Source organism: Phalaenopsis equestris, unplaced genomic scaffold, assembly GCF_001263595.1.
Source record: "Phalaenopsis equestris unplaced genomic scaffold, ASM126359v1 Scaffold000428, whole genome shotgun sequence".
In the NCBI taxonomy this organism is placed as follows: Eukaryota; Viridiplantae; Streptophyta; class Magnoliopsida; order Asparagales; family Orchidaceae; genus Phalaenopsis; species Phalaenopsis equestris.
In genome coordinates this window covers 717,390-739,763 of record NW_018164869.1, presented here as the reverse complement: position 1 = coordinate 739,763, position 22,374 = coordinate 717,390, and the positions used below count along the sequence as shown (strand labels likewise).

Genomic DNA, 22,374 nt, shown 5'->3' with positions numbered 1-22,374 from the left:
CAAAGGAGCAAAGCTTCCTTTCCAACAGAGAAAACAGAAAAGAGATTCTCCTAATAAAATGAATAATAGAGGTAGAAAAGCATCCAAATCTCCCTAAAATCTCTCAAGAACTTCTTTCAAAAAAATTTTTAACAAACCCTAAGCCACAGAGGATGAAAAGAACAAGAATGAATTTTTGAAGAGATTTTGATAGCACCTCCCTACTTTCAAAATTTCGGCTCGTGTGAGGGGAGAGGAGGAGAAAGATTTAAAACAAGATGAAATGCGACCTGGGGCAGAGAAAGGGTCGGCCAGGTGGAACATCGCAGTTGGGGGAACGTTCGGTCGAGCAGAGCTCGAGGAGACGAGCCGCGTGCGCAATCAGCGGCGAAATGCCGCGTGAGATGAGGCGAGGAAGACGATTTCAGCGGCCAGGGGTTCGACCGTCGAGCGGTCGCGGGAGCTAGGGCACGGGCGAAGGGCGATCACGGGACCGAGCCGGGCACGGGCGAAGGAGGATTTAATCGTGCAAGGAGAAAGGGAAATATATATTTAGGGTTTTATAAATATTATATAATTAAAAAGAATAAAGATACTTAATTAAATTTTTTTTTAAAGTATATAAAAAAAAATTTTGATTTGCACATTTTAATTTGTGTGAAATAATTGCAAATTGGACATCCCTTTTAAGTATTTTCGACATTTCGGACGTTCCGGCGCAGCCCGATTCGCCGTCGGAAGTCGTTTTGACGAATTCATCGATTTGCGTGTCAATTTTCTCGTGCCAAAAATATGGCAATATGGGTGTCCTTTCCTACCAAAATGGGTATCCCGGACGCGTTGGCGCAGTCCAATTTGTCGTCGAATGTCATCCGGAAAAGTTCGCATTTTCACCCGTCCTTTGGGCTTAATTGAAGTCCAATTTCGTGCAATTTCGGGAACTTTGTGTATTTGATGTGTGTATGTGACGAAAAAGGTCGTGACGATGTCTTCCTAAGGCTTGAAGTCCTATTGGGAACTTTTCCTCTGAGTCTTCACAAAATAGCCCATAACCGCTCGTTCATAAGAAGATGGTTTTGTGTCATAAATGTTAGACATCAAAGAAAAAAAAGAAGTGGCTAGAATTTCTAAAAGGGTGAGTCTCAATTCTAGTTTTCTAGGATGGTCAGTAGGAATTTCTAGAGCTAGAATCTAGGCTCTAAAGAAGAGAAGACAAGACCTCACAAAAAAGAGGTCAACAAGGTACTGTGGAAAAAGTAGGGCAATAGGGAAACAGAAGTATGATAAGATAAATGTCTCAGAGGAGTCGAGATACAGTCAGCGGACCCTTGGAGATGATCACCACCTTGGACGTGGGACAGCCAGAGCACTACCTCGATGTCGGATACAACCCTCGAAGGGAAAAACTAGGATAAAACCTGAATTAGGATATCAAAAACAAGACCCTCAACTCTAAACTTATTATCCCATATTTATAAAGAGGCTGGACTTATTTTAGATAATGAAAATAAGGATTAAGAAAAATATAATCATGCTTTCATATTTTAGGAAATGGTTTAAAATAATAAGGGAGAATAAAAAAAAACATGATTTCAGATTTTACGAAATGTTTAAAGTAGGAAAGGATTTAAAATAAGACATGAGTTTAAAATAAGAAATGAGAATAAAAATCAGATTTGAGTTTTAAGAAAGGTTTTAAAATAGGAAAGTGTTAGGAAGGAAAAGAAGTAAGAAAGAAATGAAAGAAAGGAGTAAAAAGGGAAAAGACGGAAAAGGGATGGGAGGAAAAAGGGAAATGATGGATAATGGAAAGGGGGGGAAGAGGAATGAGGAAAACCTCCATGTCACATTACTTCTATCATTAACAAAATAGCATTGCATTATTCCAAACTAAAAATAGAAATCATTACTGTTACCCTCAATAAATAGCATAGCATGATCCCAAAAAGCATTAACTTTAACCTTCATGACCAACAATTCAATTAAAGAATCTGAATTGCAATTATGAAGAGAATTTTTTATGAGAGTGCAATCCAAAGACTCGATCAAATTTTGGGACGAGAAACCCAGGCTTTAAAAACAAGATGACATTTAAATTATGTACAAAATCTGAAACACAAAAGTAAAGCAAATACAAAAATATAAGTAAATTGTTCGATCAAGAGTCCATCTAAATTAAAAAATTCAAAATCATAGCATTTCATTTTTATATGAGCTTACATGAGGCTAAAAACTGGCAAAATTCAGGATAACAGTGAAAAACTAAGCCCATTGTTTCAAGAAACTTAGCATTATTCTTCACCCAAATAAAGAAAAGAAAAAAGTAGGGATCTTGATTTGCAAATTTAACGCATAAGATAAAAATATAACAACGAAATGCAGAAAAGATTAGTACAACCAAAGCAATCAACTCCAGGGATTTTCCCATATCCTTGTAATCATCACTGACTCCCAATCATCGTTGTCCAGGTAGCAGCACTTTGAAGCCTTCTTCTGCGTATTCAAAATGCTGCTACTGCTAAGCAACTCATTCTCAACAACTTAATTATCAAGTGTCAAGAAAATCAAAGCTGTCAGGCTATCTCTTGCTACTCAGTGGAAAAATTTTTTCATATTTTTGAAGAAAATATGAAAATCTAATGGAAGTTTCAATTTAAAAAAGACCACCAGTCTTTAAAATTTTGGAATTGGAAGCAATAAGCTTAAGCCAAGATTAAATCTTTCACAAATAGACCACATCAACAAACATAAATACCCATGTCTATCAGCATAAAGAGATTTGTAAGATTATAATTGAGTTTGAGCATTTCAATGATCAGTTTACTAAGAATCAAAATTGAGAAGAATACCAAATTACTAAAGCAAAAAATTCACAATATACCTTCTTTTTTAAAGCACGGATTCTCTTATCAACATCTGTGCCTGAACAATCTTCATATTTTGAACTATCCAATGTTTCTTTTGATAGGGAAATAGATATATTAGTTATCCCCGCAGTAACCGATTCTACAGCAGCTTGCCTATCATGATAAGCTGCAGAAGCCTCATCAGCTATTCTATCTACAGCTTCGTCCAAGTCCAAGTTCTTCCCCTTATCTGCCTCAGCAAGTGCCGCCTGCAAACTATTCTTTCTGTTCAGACCTCAACATAAAGGTAAGCAGATATGAAAAAGGAAAAGACAGCTTGCGGAAATGTATTATTTTATATTTCCTCATGTGTCTCACATGTCCATGTGTGCATGGAGGAATTGATTGTACGAGAACATTTATGTGCTGCATTGCTAGTTCTTGGCTTAAGATAACATGACAATAGAATACCATTAATCATTAAAATGATGGAAATATAAAATTATTTTCAAATTTAAACAAAACATAGACACAAAATACACATTATTTACTTACAAATTTCTACCATTTCTATCTTCTAAATATAAATGTATCAGGCTAGTCATCAAGTATTTCGTATCACATGACTGCAGCTAATAGCATCCCAGATTTTCTAAAATGAAAAATCAAATAACAATCTACGAAAACATTGGCATAAATGAAACAAATTGATGAATTGTTTGATGATTTGAAATTAATGGGAAATGGCCCTAAACAACTGCTTACATTACAAAGTAAACCTGAAGCTTCAGCATATTTACATAAAGAAGATGATGCTACGAAGATGGTTATAAGTTTTAAAACAACGATGAAGACAATTGTGATTCAAAATAAGCACTTTCAGAGTGTTTAACCAGAACAAAAACAAAATCATGAGGCATTCCAGTTCCTTTTCTGGGAGTGAAGATCACTTCTATGGAGTTGATTAAAACAAGGCTACATTAGAGAATCAGCAAAGCTACACCAATGCACAACCAAAGGTTACACAAGCGGGCAGGACTAAAAAAAGGTACTGATTCTTGGATGGTATTGGGCTCCCGTTGAAGTTTTGTTGACCCTATTTGCATGGAAAAGGTCTCCTTTGACAGCTGCATAATCTCCAATCAAATCGATCCAATGATAGCTATTAGCCGAGAATAGAGTAAGGAGTTCAGATATTTATCATGGACTTTATTTTATTTCAGTTTATTTTATATGTAGCACAAACTTCTTATGTATTTAAATTTCTCACACCTAAGTTTTAATATTTGTAAACAAAGCACCTTGGTACTTTAAACTTATGAAAGATTTATTTCACTTTTAAAAAGTGGTAACAAAGCACCTTGGTACTTTAAACTTATGCAAGATTTATTTCACTTTTAAAAAGTGGTAACAAAGCACCTTGGTTTCACTTTTAAAAAGTGGTAACGTTTAAAAAGTGGTAACGGTGCTATTTTTTATGTGAAATTAAAGATTTGAGTGCTATGTGTGTCAATATGAAAGTTTGTGTGTGAGATACGTAAAATAAAAAAGAATTATGCGCTATGTATGTAAATGCCTAAAAACATAAACAAAGAAAGTAAAATTCTTTCTTCATACTTTGATGCTTTACAAGATACATCTACTTATAGGAATACCAACTCCTAAATAAAGAAATTACCTAGTTGCTTATATCTTAAATAAAGAAATTAACTAATTGCTTACAGCTATTTCCTATTATATTACATAGCTAATTATGTAAAGATTTGTACAGCTACACAATATTCTATAAAAGGAAAAAACATTAATGTTGTAAATCAAATTGGATTTTCAACACTTCCCCTCAAGTTGGCATGAAAATATCCTTTAGAGGCAACTTGCACACTAAACTGTCGAACTGTCTCTTGTGAAAACCTTTCGTTAGAATATTTGCAGCTTGGTTGTGGGACACCATGCAAATATCCCATTTGTCAATTTTTTCTTTGATGAAGTGTGTGTCTATCTCTACGTGCTTTGTTTGATCATGAAGGACAGGATTGTGGGCGATTGCGCTTGCAAACTTATTATCACAATACACATTCATTGGTGGTTAACTATGAATTTTTAACTCCTTAAAAATTCTTCTAATCAATAGAACTTCACATATCCCATGAGTCACAGATCTGAATTAAGCTTCAGCGCTGCTTCTTGTCACGACAGCTTGATTCTTACTCCTCCATGTTACTAAGTTTCCTCCTAGAAGCATACAGTACCCTGAGGTTGACCTTCTATCTGTAATACTTCCAACCCAATATGCGTCTGTAAATGCTTCTATCTATAAGCGCTCATTTTTCTTGAACAGTAGTCCTCTTCTAGGCGTTCCTTTCAAATATTTAAGGAACTGATACACAGTCTCCAAGTGATGAGCGTTTGGAGAGTGCATAAGCTAACTTACCATACTAACAGCAAAAGCTATATCAGGACGAGTGTGTGAAAGGTAGATTAGCCTTCCCACCAGTCTTTGATATTGTTCTTTATTAACACTATCTATTTCATTTGTCATTTGTAACTTTTTATTTGGTTCAATCGAAGGTCAGCTGCTTTGCATCCAAGCATTCTGGTTTCACTGAGCAAGTCGAGCACATACTTTCGTTGATTAATAGAAACCCCCTCCTTTGATCTGGAAAATTCAATACCGAGAAAGTACTTTATCGGCCCCAGATTTTTAATCTCAAATTCTGTGGTCAATCTTTCTTCTAATATCTCAATTTCCCTAGCATCATCTCCTGAAAGGATAATATCATCTACATAGACAATAAGTATAGCAAGTTTACCAGTTTCTGAATGTTTGTTGAACATAGTATATTAGCTTGACTCTGAGTATATCATTCTTTTTAATCACCTTTCCGAACTTCTCAAACCAAGAGCGAGGTTCAGCCTATACAAGGATTTCTTCAATCTGCACACCTTGTCTTCTCCAAACTCCTTCTCAAACCCTGGTGGAAGATCCATGAATACCTCCTCTAATTCACCGTTTAAAAAGGCGTTTTTAACGTCGAGTTGATCTAATAATCAATCACCGTTTGCTGCTATGGACAGTAGAACACGAATAAAATTTATCTTGGCTACCGGAGCAAATGTCTTCTGATAGTCAATTCCTTAAGTCTGAATGAATACTTTCGCTACCAATCGTGCTTTATATCTTTCGACGTTCCCATCAGCTTTGACTTTAACATTGAAAACCCATTTACACCCAACAATAGACTGTTTTCCCAGTCTCTTGGCAAAGTAACAATTTCCCAGTCTCCATTTTTTAACAGAGCATTCATCGCTTCCTTTACTGTTATTCTCCAATTCGGATTATTAAGTGCTTCCTATATTGTTCTGAGTTCAGACGGATTAGAAATTTTTGACAAAAAAACTTGATGTTTGTGTGAGATTGTTTTGTATGATAGATATTTTGTAATCGGATGTTTGGTGGTATAAGAACATGTTCCTTTTCTAAAGGTTTTAGGAAGATTCAGATTCATAACCTCTGAATCTTGAGCTTCTGTTGATGAAAAAATAAGGTCATGATTGGAAATTACCTATGTTTCTTAAGGACCATCATTCGATTCTTCAGATTGAGAGAACAAAAGATTCAATTTAAACATTTTTCCTTTTATGGAGACTTTTCCTAAAATAAACCAGATGTTTATTATTCTGCAGTATTTCTCCTTCTATGTTAGACAAAATAATTTTTGGTGCCTTTTGACTAGGATTCTCCTGGTTTCATTTTTATTAAGAATTTCAGGTGTATTTGGTGTTAGAATAATTCTTGGTAGTGGAACAGAAATGTGTCAAAAATCATCTTCTTCATCTGTATTATATTCCCCTTAAAGTGGATTTTTGTGAAAGAAATAAATTTTTTCCATGAAGATCACATCCATACTAATGTAAGTTTTTCTTGTGACAGGGTTAAAACATTTGTAACTCCTTTTGTTTAAAGTCTATCCAAGAAAAATACATTTTTCAGATTTTAGATCTAATTTTGAACGAAATTTATTTGGAATATGAACAAAATATGTGCATCCAAAAATTTTAAAGGAATATTTGAAGACATTCGTAGAATTAAAAAATTGTTTGTCAGCTTGTTTAGAGGAGTTGTATATTGTAACACTCGATTGGACATTCGATTTATTAAATGAGATATTGTTAAAATGGTGTCCCTCCATAAATATTTAGGAACGTTTATTGAAAACATAATAGCCCGAGCAACCTCAAGTAAATGCTTATTTTTCTTTTAGCAATTTAATTTTGTTGTAGAGTGTCATGACATGTGAATTGATGGATTATGTCTTTCTTTATTAAAAACTCCCCTAAACATTCATTAAAGTATTCAATTCCATTGTCTGTTCTAAGGATGCATAATTTTGTTTCAAATTGAGTTTCAATCATGTTGTAAAAATTTTGAAAGATTTTTTCAACTTCTGGTTTCTCGCTTATGAGATAAACCTAACATATTCTGGTGTGATCAACAATAAAAGTCACAAAACCCCTTTTTCCAAATAATGTTTTGATTTTTTAAGATCCTCAAACATCAATATGGATCATGAAAAAAGGTTTTGAAGGATAGTATGGTTTTAGAGCAAAATTTATGTGAAAACTTTTTGTCAAATAACAAGTTTCACATTGAAATAAGGTACAATTAACACCCTTAAACATATGAGAAAATAGATGTCTTAAATAATAAAAACTTAGGTGGCCTAGTCTAAGATGTTATTCCATTATTTTTTCTAATGTAGGGTTCGAACTTATATTGTTGTAGCTTGAACTTTTTTATTACTAGGAATAGTGTCTATAAAGTAGTAAAGTCCTATCTCTTTAGCTCTCCCAATCATCATCTCGAACTTCTGGTCCTGAAAGACACAAGAAGATTCACAAAAAATTACACGACAGTTAAAATATTTTGAAAGTTTGTTGATAGATAGAAGGTTACATTTGAGTTTTAAAATATGAAGTGCAGATTTAAGACCTATAATCTTGGACAGGTTAATGTTTCCTCTTCCAGCAATAGAAGAGAAACTACCGTATGCAATACGAACCATTTCATGGCCAGAACATCGGTTATATGAATAAACTAAATGATGTAAATTTGTCATATGATCAGAAGTTCCAGGATCAACAATCCAAGGGTTTAATTTTCTAACTACATGTACCAGGGAACAATTTGGAGTACCAGTAGCCAAATTAGGTTTAGCAGATTCAGGAGTTGATCGATTTGCTCCTTACTAAATGGGCTGATATGTTAAGCAGCGGTGTTTGCGGTAGGTGGCTAGCGCTTGTTTCGTGGTTTCCAATCTGTAGGTTTCTCATTGAGATACCAGCAGATTTCTCTAGTGTGTTGTGGTCTGTTGCAATGATCACACCACACCTACACCACACCTGGGGTTTCTCTATCACACCACACTTGGAGTTTCTCCTCATTCGAGCATTTCGCTTGCTGATATGAACTTCAGAATTGAATGTCGAGGTCTCAAATATGCTGGTAGGAGTGAATTTCTTGTTGAGCATTACTCCTCTTCGAGTTTCTTCGCGGCAGACTTCTGAGAAAGTCTCATGGATTGAAGGCAAGGGACTTCTCCCAATAATTCTACCCCTTACCTCGTCAAAATCCTCATTAAGACCAACAAGAAATTTTAAAATTCTATTTGCATCAACAATGGTTTTATACCTACTAGCATCATCAGGACACTTCCACTTTTGATCATTAAACAAGTCTAGGTCTTGTCATATTCTCTTCAAAGAATTAAAATATTTTGTGATAGAATCATTACCTTGACGAATATCACCAAGTTTCAGGGGAAGTTCATAAACCTGTGATTGGTTACCCATATCTGAATACATTTAGGCCACATTCTCCCAAAGTTCTTTGGCGGTAGAGTAACACATGTAGTTTGCTCCTATCTCCTCTTCCATAGAGTTCATCAGCCAGGTCATTATGAAGGAATTTTCTACATCCCAGGTTGCGTGGGATGGATCTGTAGTGACGGGCTCACAGACTTCCCCAGTTAGGTTGTCTATCTTCCCTCTTCCTCTAATGTACATCTTCACTGATTGTGACCAGCGTAGAAAATTGTCACCATTGAGCGGGATTGTGGTGATCTGGGCTGGATGATTTTCGGTGGTTCTAAAGAAGAGTGGTGCGGAAGCAGGCGGCAGGGTGGAGGGTTGAGTGGAGGTGGCAGAATCATTTGTATTTTCAAACATGATAAAAGAAAGGGACGAAGCGTTTTCTCACGGCTGGACAAGGAGAATGCTAGGATTTTCCAGGAATTTTATTCCTGCTCTGATACCATAAAAACATAAACAAAGAGAGAAAAATTCTTTCTTTATACTTTGATGCTTTAAAAGGTACATCTATTTAAAACTTTGATGCTTTAAAAGGTACATCTACTTATAGGAATACCACCTCCTAAATAAGGAAATTACCTAATTGCTTATACTCTAAATAAGGAAATTATCTAATTGTTTATATCTTAAATAAGAAAATTACCTAATTGCTTACAGTTATTTCCTATTATATTACATAGCTAATTATGCAAAGATTTGTACAGCTACACAATAGTCTATAAAAGAAAAAAATATTAAAGTTGTAAATCAAATTGGATTTTCAACGGTGCCCATTTAATTTTTTATTGACAAGGTTTCCTTTTACAAACCATGATGTAAGATCTAAAGAATCTTGATGATAAAGACAACTTAAAAGAGTATTAATGATAAATACAACTTTAAGTGGTGTTGCCTTTGGGTGTTGGTAGATGATTTACATGGGAAGCAGAAAAAAGTAGGAGAATTCAAGGTTTGGATGAATTTGAGGTTAAATTTTTTAAGAATTAAGGTTTTTCTTTAAGGAAAATAGTATGGAAAACTAACTCAAAGGTTTGAAATCTTAAGGAATAAATGGCGCTTTTAGGAATTTTAGATGAATTGCTTAGGAGTTATAGACTTCTAAATTTGGTTGTTCAAAGCAGGATATTGTTTCTCTGTATTGAGCTTTTGGATAGGATATCTTTGGATTAATGGAGAGTTGAGGCCTTGGGAAATTCTAAGGGATTTAGGGGGATGTGGAAAAGAGTTTTATAGGTGTTGGGGTAACTTGGGATTAAGGGATGCAAAGATTTAGGGTTGCCAAGTCTTTTACACTGAAACGAGTGCAAATGTGTTGGTAGAAAAAAGAATTAGAAAAGATAATTAAGAACTTAACAAAACCCTAAGGGGGGCTGCCAATAAAATTCACTAAAGAGTAGAGCAGCCTCAACCTTCAAACACGAACTTTGCTCAACCAGAAAATAATTTTTATTCAACTAAAAAGCACAATGTAGGATCCTATTTCAAAGCCTTTTCTTAAGTCTAACCAAGTTTGAAAAGCCTTAGAACCCATTAAACTGCTATCACATGCATTAATATCTTATCTTAATGAAAGGGAAAGAGAATAAGCACAGAATTACAAAATTTTAAGCTTCCAAAAGCAAGAAATATTCAGCCAATCCAAGTGAGGTAGGTGGAGTGAGCTTGAAACAAGTAATTCTTAAAGATCTTTGCCTCATTGAGTAGTTTAGTTAGCCAACCCATCAAGAAATTGCAATTCTTAATTAATCTCTAATGATTTTGGAGAGATGAGGTGTCATATATGGGGTTGCTTGGAGAGCCGTGCATGATGAATTGCCCAATTTTTACATAATGCCTTGGTTTGTAACCATTAGTTGGCATTTTCACTGGTGTCTCATCATAGAATCCCTTCAACAAAAAATTCATCAAGAAAAATCAAAATTCAATCGAAGTTGCACCTAACCTATTCCTCTCCCTCCTTCGCTAGCACACCAAGGAGGGTTACTTGAGGCCTTCCAGTAACAAGAATTGGAACTCAAATCCCATGGAACTTCATTTGGAAGTGAATAACCACAATGAGAGGTCATTTTGCAAGATGTATTCAACCTAAACTAATCGTTTAAACCCTAAAAGGTCATTTTTCCATGTGTATCACTACCAAGTTCAAACTTTTAACTCTCTCTAGCTTCCCATTATAGCATCTGCAAACTTCCTACAAACCTACATTTCTTCCACATCAAAGAATTGGCTAGCACAAACTTTAGGTCTCCTTCCTTGATATGGATGAACTTGTATCAACGTGAGATTTTTTATGCATTCCAGCAAGTAGCATAATAATAGCTCAAAATGACAATCAAATTATGGGACGCACAATCCTCGAAAGGAAATGCTCCAAAAGTTACTCAACAAATTGTTCGGAAATTTAAGATATAACTCTTCAAACACGAAAATTTGAGTCTATTTTTGCAAATCTTCATAGGAAAATCACAATAGTGATGGTTTAAGCACTTCATACACCGACCACTCCAATCACCCAGTCAAACTCATTTACAAGAAAAGTACATGCCAAAAGTGTGTCAAAATGGGCAATGAAGAAAATGAGGACATATTATACAACATAGCCAATGACAAAGTGGAAGCTACAATTGCTGACAAGAGTTACAATTGCCAGTTTGATAACTAGAATCAAACAATGCAAGAGGAAGACAAGAGAGAGGAAAGAATAAAGGATTTGAAAAAAAAAAAAAAAAAAAATCAATATTAAGTCATTCAGTTTGATAACTAGTCATTTGCGCCCTATATAGAAAAATAAAGCCTACAAGATACGATCAGCTCAAAATGAAGTCAAATATATTATTTATAAAGTTAAATAATTCATATTTAAAACCAAATATTTACCAACAAAATCTAATTTCAATTATTAATTTAATAAATGCTTAAATAAATCCTAAACCTAATTTCATGAGTAGTTAATTCCTCTTGGCCTAAAAAACTCCAAAAGAAAAACTCAAAAGGTCTTTAGTTCGGTGGGCATGGTGGAAGTGGTAAAATTTCTTCAAGAACAACTTTGAATATGCAACATGTATAAAATAAATAAAAGTTTTGGGATGAATATTTCAATGCATCGTACATCTTCCTATAAATGATCTCATAGCAAACTCCATGGTGGCAACGATATTACAAACTTGATACTTTGTCAGTATATATGGCACCCAAATGGTAGCTTATATAAGTAGACAAAGTCCAACTATATAAGAGCCAACAACAATAAAAGAACCAAAATCTCCATTTGTAGGGTTTTCAAAATAATAAAAGTGGCCAAAGGACCCTCAAACTCAAGTGCAACAATGATCTATGGCAAAACCTTGAGCCAATTTCTAGCTCAATCTTAATCAATTGCTCAACAGGTTAATAATCATCATCAATTGATAACTTATCTAGAGGGTAAAGGTCATCACAATAACAAATTATCCCAAAAAAGGATCAATTTTTTTAGCTTTTTAAGATGTACATGCCTAACTTCTAAAATCGGTATTGTCTTCTAAATTGTTAGAATTCTAGATATTATTTACAATATTGATAATTGAATGATTCCTTCAATTTATTCCATCTAAAAGTTTTGAGCAAAATTTTATTCAATCACCCTTATCCAGATATGTCATATAAAAAATAATCTTTTATATGAAAATGATGATAATCTCGTTGAAACAAGTTGACAACATAATAACAATGATCCCTGGTGAATGGGGATATGATAATAAATTTGCAAAAAGTGCATTTATATAGCCTATCCTACGTCAACAAGCTACGTATCTTAAATAAGTTGGGTCTTAATAGCATACCAAGAAATTCAAAAAGAAGGTTGAGATTAAAGTTAAAAAAATGAACTAAAATACCAAATTATTGTGGATGCCAAATGATATTGGATTCCAATCACAAATTGACATTTTGTAAGTAAAACAGAAAATAACATTAAAATGGTGGGTATGAATCAAAGAAGAGAAACAACCATAAACATTAAGCTGTTAAACCAAGCTGACTGGTTGATGTTGAGAGCAAGAGCGTTATAGCAAATGCACTGTAAATAGATGAGCAAAATCGATCCAGGTAGGAAAAAAGAGAAGGACTCGAGGGACAACACCTAAGTGATATGAAATATGACATTAAAATGCAAACATGACAGATCATGCACAAAGGGAAAAACGAATTGGCAACCACGCATAGAGTTTGTGATTGAAAAATTGCCATGGTAGAAGAGATGGGTTCAAGTCTTTGGAGTGTACAATTGTGAAGGACGATTTCTGGGCTCAAACACCAAGTAAGGCAGAGCAAGTAGCAAGAAAGGAAGAGAATTCAGTATTAGAACTAAAAAAATACAAAAGTTAAGCACATTCAATCTAAATTCATTAATCATTTTATTTGATTACAAGCAATGAATACCATAATTATAAACATAAAGTTTATAAAAAAAGATCAAATCAAATTAAAATTAAAAACAGTCATAAAATAATCTAAATTTTAAATCAATCTATCCAAAAGTATAATCCATTGTTTAAGGGGTCATTTGGCTTGCTGAAAAAGTAATGCCATGTAAAATAAATGTAATACAAAAGTAGTGTATTGTATCTAAAATATTTTGGAGTTGTTTGGTTCGTTGTAAAATAAATGAAGGACTATATTTTTTATGTTTGGTTTATAATACATTGAAAATAATGTATTTCAAAATACATAAGGTATTATTGGCAAGGGGCGGGTGACATTTGAAGTCGATGGCGGATGACGATGACCAATCGTGGCATGTAGAGGTGACGGCCAATGGCAACGATGGCGGGTAACGATGGCGGCGGCGGCAGGCGAGGCAACGCCAGGCGAGTAACTGCAGGGGGAGCAACTGCGATGAGTTGCAGGTGACGGTGGCGGTCGGCGGCTATGGGGCTACTGGGTGCGATAGCTAGCAGCTGCGGGTAGCAGCGGGCTTCAACGGTCAGCAGCTGCCGGAGCCGGCGGTCGGTGGTTGTGGGAGGCGGCGGCTAGTGGTCGGAAGCTGTGAGAGGTAGCAGCACGACCGCCAACATTTTATATTAATGAACGGTATAAATCTCAAATTTGGTCAAATCGATTGAATTCTAAATTTTACTAAATTGAACTACATTATAAATTTTAAATTCGTTCATATTTTATATCGTATTTGTAATTTTTCATACCAAACACTTAATTTTCTAAAATTTTTGTAAAAGAATTACAATACACTATCAATCATTCCAACCAAACAGCCCCTAAAGCCGCCAATGGCACTAGATTGGCTAATATGATAAAACACAAGCCTGTTCCATCAATCTGTTGTTGAGTCAACTATTGATTTTCCTAGATATTTACGACCACAAGCATGTCAGTGTTACACCACATATGCCTAGTTAACGTGAGGCCACACCTCCTAAATAAGAATGAGAAATCTAAAACAATGTGGGAAATGGCCCAATGAGTTTGATATATCATGTTATCTTGTTATCACGACGGATTCTACACCCGCATTTGGTCCTCCAAAAATGCCTAAGTTGTATATCAATCAGGTCCATTCTAGCTTGTATGCCTCTTTTTGAATTACTATATCCACTTCAGTCTGGTTATCTAGATCAATTTGCCTTAGTCTACAAAACAACGCCACTGCACAAGCAATAGGGACAAGGCGTAGAGACCTTCTCCATCTATTAGTTGACGAGTCAACTTGCACTCTCCTAGACAATAATTAATTTGACAAAAAAGTTAAACAATGTCATGCCTTGTATATTAACCAAGTCAACATAGAGCAATCTAAGATTACATTGAAAACATCACACCAATCAAGTACTATAACAATCAGAGTCTCTGTCATTTCATCCTAATGTACTCCATACTCACCAACTAATCGATCTAGATCTAATTAGTCAAGCTATTTGTTGATTGCATCCATTATGGTTTGTAAACTTACTCTAAATTGATAGGTTCTACACCAATCGGGCAGTGATCAACCAATCCCTTCCAATAGAATAGAATGTGTCAACCTGTCACGCAAAGCATGTAAGTCAACCAAGATTTATTCAGACAAAACGAGAAGGTGCCCGCTTATATCAATTCTAGAAAATATCATCATCAACAAAACATAGAGAACCTAAAAAACTTTCAAACTTATTTTAGTCCCCAAAATTCATGCTGCCAACTTTGGTGTCCATTATTATATCCTAACATGACGCCCAATCTAAATATTCATTTGCCATACCTTTTGCATCATGTTTGGTGATAATAAAATCGTCAATCATTACAAGAAACAAAACACAAAAAAATTTTCAAATAAAATGTGAGATTACTTCCATAAATAAGAAAACTTTCATTTCATTCATTTTTTTTTATTACTATTACAATAACTTTACAAAGACATAAACAGAGTGAAATGTTGACTTCAAAAAGAGAGAGAAAAAAAGAAGGAAAATGTATACATATTAAATGCAACAAGCTCAACATGCTTAACAAGGATGTCACTATCTGCTTCCTCTAAGTCATCGACGATGAACTCCACCATCATTTTGTTGCTGCAAGCGTGATAATCCAAACACATCAGAAGAAATCCTCTAGAAGGAACTATTGCCCTGAAATCATCACTTTCAAGAAGTTTAATATGTCAATACCAAGGATCAATTTATTATCTGGCTAGTCCTCACACTTTTTGTATCAAATAATGTCAACCTACCAAAGAATCCATCCTCCAACTCCTATATCCACTTTCAAAGCAATTTAACATTCTCATTAGTGGATTCAAAGGTGTAAGTCTGTTGGATTTTGGCCATCTACTATCACAGTCATCAACTCCACTTCAAGCTCAACAATCCACATTATCAATTTCATTGTTGCCTTCTATTGCACCTCCTCATCCACCTACTTCTTAGTAGGGGTGATAACAAACTTAAGAACCTATTTTGAACCACCGCAATGCTTGAGACATAGCCATTGAAATTTTTTGCACCTCAAAACCAACATCTCATGCACAGCCTTTGAAGGTATAACAATAGGTGGTGTTCACCTATGTTGCCCTAAAGCTCTCGATGCTCCAAATTATATGTAATTGCTCACCAATTATGATCCAAAAGATGTACAAACCTTTGGAAGATTCTTCTTAGAGTTGACTACAGGAAAGATTTGATGATCTCATCAACCCTATTCAACCTCGACATCAATCGTGGCATTACTACATTAAAATTCATTGATGAAACTATCCACATGACCCCTTGTGTGCATATTGTAGTTCTCTCCTGTAGAGAGAGTTCATTTAACTCATGTCATCATTGCAATCCTAACAAATTTGAACATTCATTGTAGTCATCATTAGCTATTCTCCTACAAGCACTATCGACGTCCCTTCAATCACGCCTCCACCCTCACTTTCTTCATAAAGGAGCATAGTGTGTGATTATTCTCACTTTTCAACATCTCCAATGAAACAGATAAGAAAATCAAGGAGAATATGTGGATTCAGAGAGGTGGTTAAAACTTAGCAAGAATTTTGAACATATACTTATAAGTTTAAAAAAAAAAGGAAGGCATTGCACCTATTTGCACAACCAATTAAGTTTGTACATATGGCAAACAATGTTCGAGCACTAACATTGTCAATAATAGTAATCTAGATTAACCCACTGATAACAAATTCAATCCTCCCAAGAACGACTCCCAAGCCTTGTTCAACTAGATTTGTCAACAATCTGCTTGAAATTACAACTATCGATCATTGCCTCAAAATACACCCATTGCCTCCTAGGTTAGTGACTTCAACCTTTACTGCACACTAGTAATTCTCTCATTAGATGAAACCATACACTTCCTAAATTTAGAGCAAACTGGCCAAACTCACAATCTCCTCCATGAAGTGCTTCTCTATCAACACTTTCCTTGTAGATGCCTAAATTTGAAGGCATGATGATCTACTTATTCGCTAATCAATAATATTCATCCGCAGCAACCCATCTCTTAGTGCATTCACCTAAAATCAACTAACTACCACCATGATGCACATCGGCCTTATTCCAACTAAGTCCCACAACTTCGACCCATCTCACTCAAGCCCCAACTAGCATCTCAAGCTAATATTTTTATGAAACCTCACCATGTCACTCAGTTGATGTCAATCGTTCCTTAATGTCCCTATATTACGTCAGCATAACATCTCTTGACCATCCTATTAAAAAAGCATCCTTCATCTTCTTTATTGACTATAATATTCAAACCAACCCACTCCACCGACAATATCCCAAAATGAATATCTCACCCTTCGGCATACATCTCCAACAACAATCATCAACTTTCCAATTGATGTCTCCTTATCGAACTGCTCCAGGTTAACTTGCATCCATGACTCATTAGACTGACTCAATACTCGTCAGCTCCCAAACAAATTGGCCCCACTGATAGCTTTGTGAACCCTAGGTTGACCAGTTTAAGATGTTTCCATTAGGCCACTGCACCATGCTACCCATAAATGATTCAATTAGAGCACATTCCACCAAACACCAATTCAAAAGTGACATGTCATTTCACATAATTGTCTATCGCAAAAGGATGAAAGGAATACCATGTCACTCTAGTTTATGATGACTCACTAGGCAATCAATCAAAAGGTTGGATTTCACCTTACAAAACTCATCAAAATGGACATTTTAAAGGATTCAAATTTATTAAGACTGAATTAATGTAAAGAAGTTTATCTTTTCATCCCTTTTATCCCTCTTCCATCAAGATTCGCTCAATAGAGCAATGTAGTTCTTCCCTGTAATCCGTATTATTTTCCATCTAATAGAGAATGCATCCCTCTCAGTGCACTGTAAACATAGGCTACAAAATCAAACCATGTATATTACTATCTTTCTATGTTTATTTCTACTTCCACTTTACCTCCTTCATAAATGAGTGCTCCTCCAACACCAACCAATTCCACCCTCAAGAACAAACAACTAACTCGTCTTTATCTTCTTTCGCCAAGCCAAGAGGTATCTCAAGCCTAAGGCAATATCTTCTCCCCTTCATGGACCACATGGCATCTCCCTAAAAGCAAATCAATTTTTGGCATTCATATCTATAGTGGCTAATGCTATAATAGCTCAAGAGTGACATTCTCCACTAAACACTCTTTTGATTGGTTAGAATGCATCAATTCAATTTAGCTAGGTTAATTTAAGGTTATAATTATCCTCTATCCAAGAAATGATTCTTCGTGTATAACTAATATTGTTTGTTGTTGTGTGTAAGCTACTTATACAAATTAACATTAGATCTTTGGGTCATATTTGAATTTTTTCAAGTATCATGCAAACTCAACACTCACAAACCACAGCGAACAAAACAAAAAAAATTGACAACTATGAGAGGAGTCTCAAGAAGAAGGATATTATAGGAGTTATGAGTTTCTTGTTGGGGTCAATTGCATTTTTTGAAGAACCCAATTTAGGATAGAGGAAGACCTAAAAATATGTTCATACAATAGTAGTAATTAGGGATAGATTGATCGAATTCAATTAGCAATAATGTTTTTATCAAGCCTTGGTAGTAATTAGGGATTGATTGATCGGATCCAATTAGCAATGATTTTTTTATCAAGCCTTGACACCAACATCTAGTCTCTAGCGTTCAATCACCGATACACTTTAGTCTTCAAAAAAAGCAAAAACATTAACAATTGATCACGGTAAGAAAAACCGAAGGGAAAGTTATATGAAACATTAGAATAGTCAAGATGGTTGTTATGAAGTGAAATATAGCATTTTGCATGTAATAGCACTGTACTTAAGGTAATTTATGGCATTCTAAATCATAAACAGTGATGAACTAAACCCATGAAGTAAAAGCCCTTATGCAATAATCCAAACCCCTAGAAAAATTTCAAATTATGCAATATTGTAATCATTGAATTGCTACAAAAAAATAATAAAACATAAATTATAAAGACAGGAAAAGTTTGATTTCTATAAGAATAATAATTTGCACCATGCTTGCATATGCATTAAGCCCATTAAAATCAAATAGGAAACTAGAAGTAAAAAAATTGACATTTCAACCATCCCTCTTCTAAATTACAATATTTATCTAGATTGAAAGAAAAAAGAAGCTTTATTATTCTTGTAAAAAGAATTAATCTAAAATATTTGGGTGAAATTTAATAAAAAAAAAAAGAAATGCATGCAAAGCAATTGCCTGTTAGAAAATTCACGAGTGTAGAGTGAAAATTTATTGTTATACAAATAAAAGAAATCTCCGTAAACTCATATAAGTTACAAGCAACTCATAAGAAATCATGAAATATCTTGGAAGAAAAAAATCACGAGAGATGAGTTATGTATTATAAAAACATCTTTCCTCTGAACTAGAGAAGCATTAATATAATGAGGTAGACATTAATCACGAAGAATGGATTACATAGTGGAAAAAAGAAGAAGCCTTGAGTGCTAAAGTTCTAATTAAAAGATTGTTAGCGGTCAGTTCAAATTATCTTCTTAAAGAATGGGAGACTAGTGAACAAGAAGGTTGTTATTAACAATGATTGAGAGGCAGATGGCAACCTTATTAACAATGGTGAAGTAGTCTTTGTAGCAATAGTGCTCATTGGCCTTCATGTTGATAGCAAAAGTCAATGTTGGTATCAATGAAAAGCTTCAATATTGACACAAATGATAGCCATAAGTCTTATTAGCAAAAGAAAGTGTCCAGTGTTAATAAGTAAAGCTCTAGATACTCTCCATAGGAATCCTTCTTCAAGTCCCATTTTAGGCTTTTAAAATAAGTGGAACTAGAGTTTGTTTATAGATTTCAGTGAATTAGCATGCTTGTCATTTTGACAAAAATTCAAAGCACCCCATCAAATGGTTAGTGTTGATCTCCCTTCCTCATACGATATTATTTGAGCATTTAGTGTCTAAATAATGTCAAAATTGGAAAATCTTGAACTAATCAAATTCGTTTTGTCATAATGCACATTTTCCCTATAAGTTTGTTGAAAACGAATACTTTAAATGGTCCTGAAGTCAATTTTGATGGTTACTAATTCAAAATATTTGCACCAACATGTGTGCTTGTGACTACTCTATTTTTATAATGTTTAAATTAAAGGTAATGAATTCATTTTAACTCATTGTTCATCTTACTCTCAAGTCTAAATAGAATCAAATTAGCCACATTTTGGTCCTCACCCATGAACAAAGCATTTTATATACCAAGACCCAATTTCACACAACAGATCAACTCAGATATGACCAAATTAAACTTCCATCACTGTAATATTCCAGTATCAGACCATTAGTCAAACCAAAATCTAAATTTTCGCCGTTAATTCACACCAACTATAGGTAAAAAACTCACCCGGAGTTTCTTCTCCTTCTTCCGTTCGTTCCTCTTCTCGGACTTGGTCTTCAGCTTTGCGTCCAGCGCCGGATCGTAGCCGGGAGGGACCAGCGATTCAGCCGCTTTCCTCATCTACATTATGCAACAAAAGAAGGAAGAGAAAGAAAAGGACAAACTTTTAGATAGAAAGAAAGAATAAGGAAATGGGAGATGGGGAAAGTGCGGACGTTTACAAGGGTGCCCTTAGACTGGTAGATCGCTACTTCATCCTGGGGTGTGTAGCCGGCTCGTATACGAATAGGTTTACGAAGGGTACCGTCAGGCCGCCGGGTCGGGGCGAGGATGCGCTCCCCCTCCTTGGGCATTCGCATGAGACGTGTACTCTGTTCATCCCCCATTCCCAGAGAAAAAAACAAGTGAGTGCAAGTCAGCGCCGCTCTCCCTAACCCTTTCCCTATCCTCTACGAACGATCGAGAGTTCGAGATTCCGAGATCTCTGGACCAGCGTCAACTAGATTTGAGTCCCTAACCCTTTCCCTATCCTCTACGAACGATCGAGAGTTCGAGATTCCGAGATCTCTGGACAGCGTCAACTAGATTTGAGTCTCTCTCTCTCTCTCTACTCCGCTCGCCCTATCGCTGTCTGTCGCTGGGGAGCCCGAATTTGGATCTAGAAGGGTAAGAGAAGAAGGTGACCTTCGGAAAGAGAAAATTTTGGTCCCCTGAACTTACAAATAAGTTTTTTCTTTCTATTTCCATTTAACTGCAGTTTACAAGAAAGTTATATAAAATTTACAAGAGATTTAACGCGATATAACGCAAATATAATCTTCATTATGTACTCATGCTGCATACGTCTGAAGTATGGAATTGTTTTTTTCCTTCGGAAACAGATTCGGATGAAATATTTTCTCAAATTTATGAAATCATTAGGATTAGTCAAAGGAACGTCCTAAACCCAAAAGGAAAAAAAAAATGATATCCTTGCTCAATTTTAATGGTGATAGAATTTGAAATGTGAATTTTTATTATATTCACATATTACAAAATTGTGTGATTTTGATTGATAATTTAGAGATAGATTTTAAGTTTCACCTTTTATTTTTATGTACAAATTATGCTTAAAATTTTAAAGCGTGTTGGTATTAATAGAGCTTACATTAGATGAATCCCACCACTTCTAACACCACAATGATAATAGAATGATCACTTAGTTAAGGATAATGAGTCATTCATAATTGTCAAAAAAGATGGCTTAAATATGTTAATTAGCATATTTGGTGAAGGTGTTCTCAATTTTGATTTATGTTATATTTTTCCTTAAATTTAGGAGTTAACTTTTTTTTTTGAGTTAGGTAAACTAGAAATCTACATTGAGGTGATCCCATGGATTAAAAGTAACATTAAGGATAACCCACTTTAAGTTTAGAGGTCAATTAGCTTCTTTATTAGATTTAATTAATTTTTCAGAAAAAAATTAAAAATAATTACCAAAATATCATTAAAAATGTATAAGAATAGTCACTCTACTTAGACTGGACCAAAGAAAGCTCCCACAAAAAATTTAAGGTAATTAAATTTAACATATTTTTAATTAATTATTAATTATTAATTTAAAATCCTAAACATTATTAAGAAAATTTTAAAATTCATGGAAATTTTCTTAAGGTCTCCTAGAACCAAATGAATATTTGAGTTTGTAGGTAAACCTAAATCCGACCAAAAAAATTAAAAATATTAGAATTGCTAACTCGAACCGAATTTTTTGAGTTGGGTTAGAGCTGAATTAGGGTGTCTGGTTAATTTTTTACACCCTAATCAGATGATTCCAAAATATTTGCTTTTACAAAGACTTATTAATGTTTTGAGGACAAATCAAATAAAACATATCTTATTTTTAGATGTATGGTACCTATAAAAATGGATAATTTTTTTAAAATAAAATTTAGAGTGCTCTATAATGTGCTTAAGATTGTTCATAAATAAGATATTAAACACATCCAAAAATTTAATTGAATACAACATGATTTATTTCAATATATCAAAATTTCTTCTGAATTAAAATCATGAAAATTTGACAAAGAAACTAGACATAAAATCAACTATGAAAATTCATTAAAAATTAGTGAATATAAAATAAATATATAATTTTTATCATATCCAAATCAATCCATTATAGATAGATTCAAAAACTATGGAATCGATAACTACAAAAATTATCTCAGGCTAGACGCCTTAGCTTATAACACAAAGTCACAAGTCCCACTTATTCGTTCCAACCCTAATCCTTATAAGGTCTAGAGTTGATAGAGTAAGCTCCACTCAACTAGTTCGATCCAACTTA

The 22,374-nt window shown here is 34.5% G+C and overlaps 1 protein-coding gene across 2 annotated transcripts in view; it reads right to left on the bottom strand.

Moving 5' to 3' along the window:
- LOC110027470 (partner of Y14 and mago) overlaps window positions 1-20,548 on the bottom strand; it is a 32,533-nt gene extending 11,985 nt beyond the window's left edge. The window contains exons 1-3 of one of the 2 annotated variants that reach the window (XM_020728913.1): window positions 20,258-20,548; window positions 20,049-20,162; window positions 2,861-3,094 (exon numbers count right to left, since the gene is read on the bottom strand). In XM_020728913.1, coding sequence (XP_020584572.1) covers window positions 2,861-3,094; window positions 20,049-20,162; window positions 20,258-20,428 — 519 coding nt within the window. In that variant the 5' untranslated portion in view covers window positions 20,429-20,548. The remainder of the gene's footprint in view (window positions 1-2,860; window positions 3,095-20,048; window positions 20,163-20,257) is intronic. The other variant, XM_020728914.1, reaches the window with a different exon arrangement.
- Between the last annotated feature and the right edge of the window lie 1,826 nt (window positions 20,549-22,374).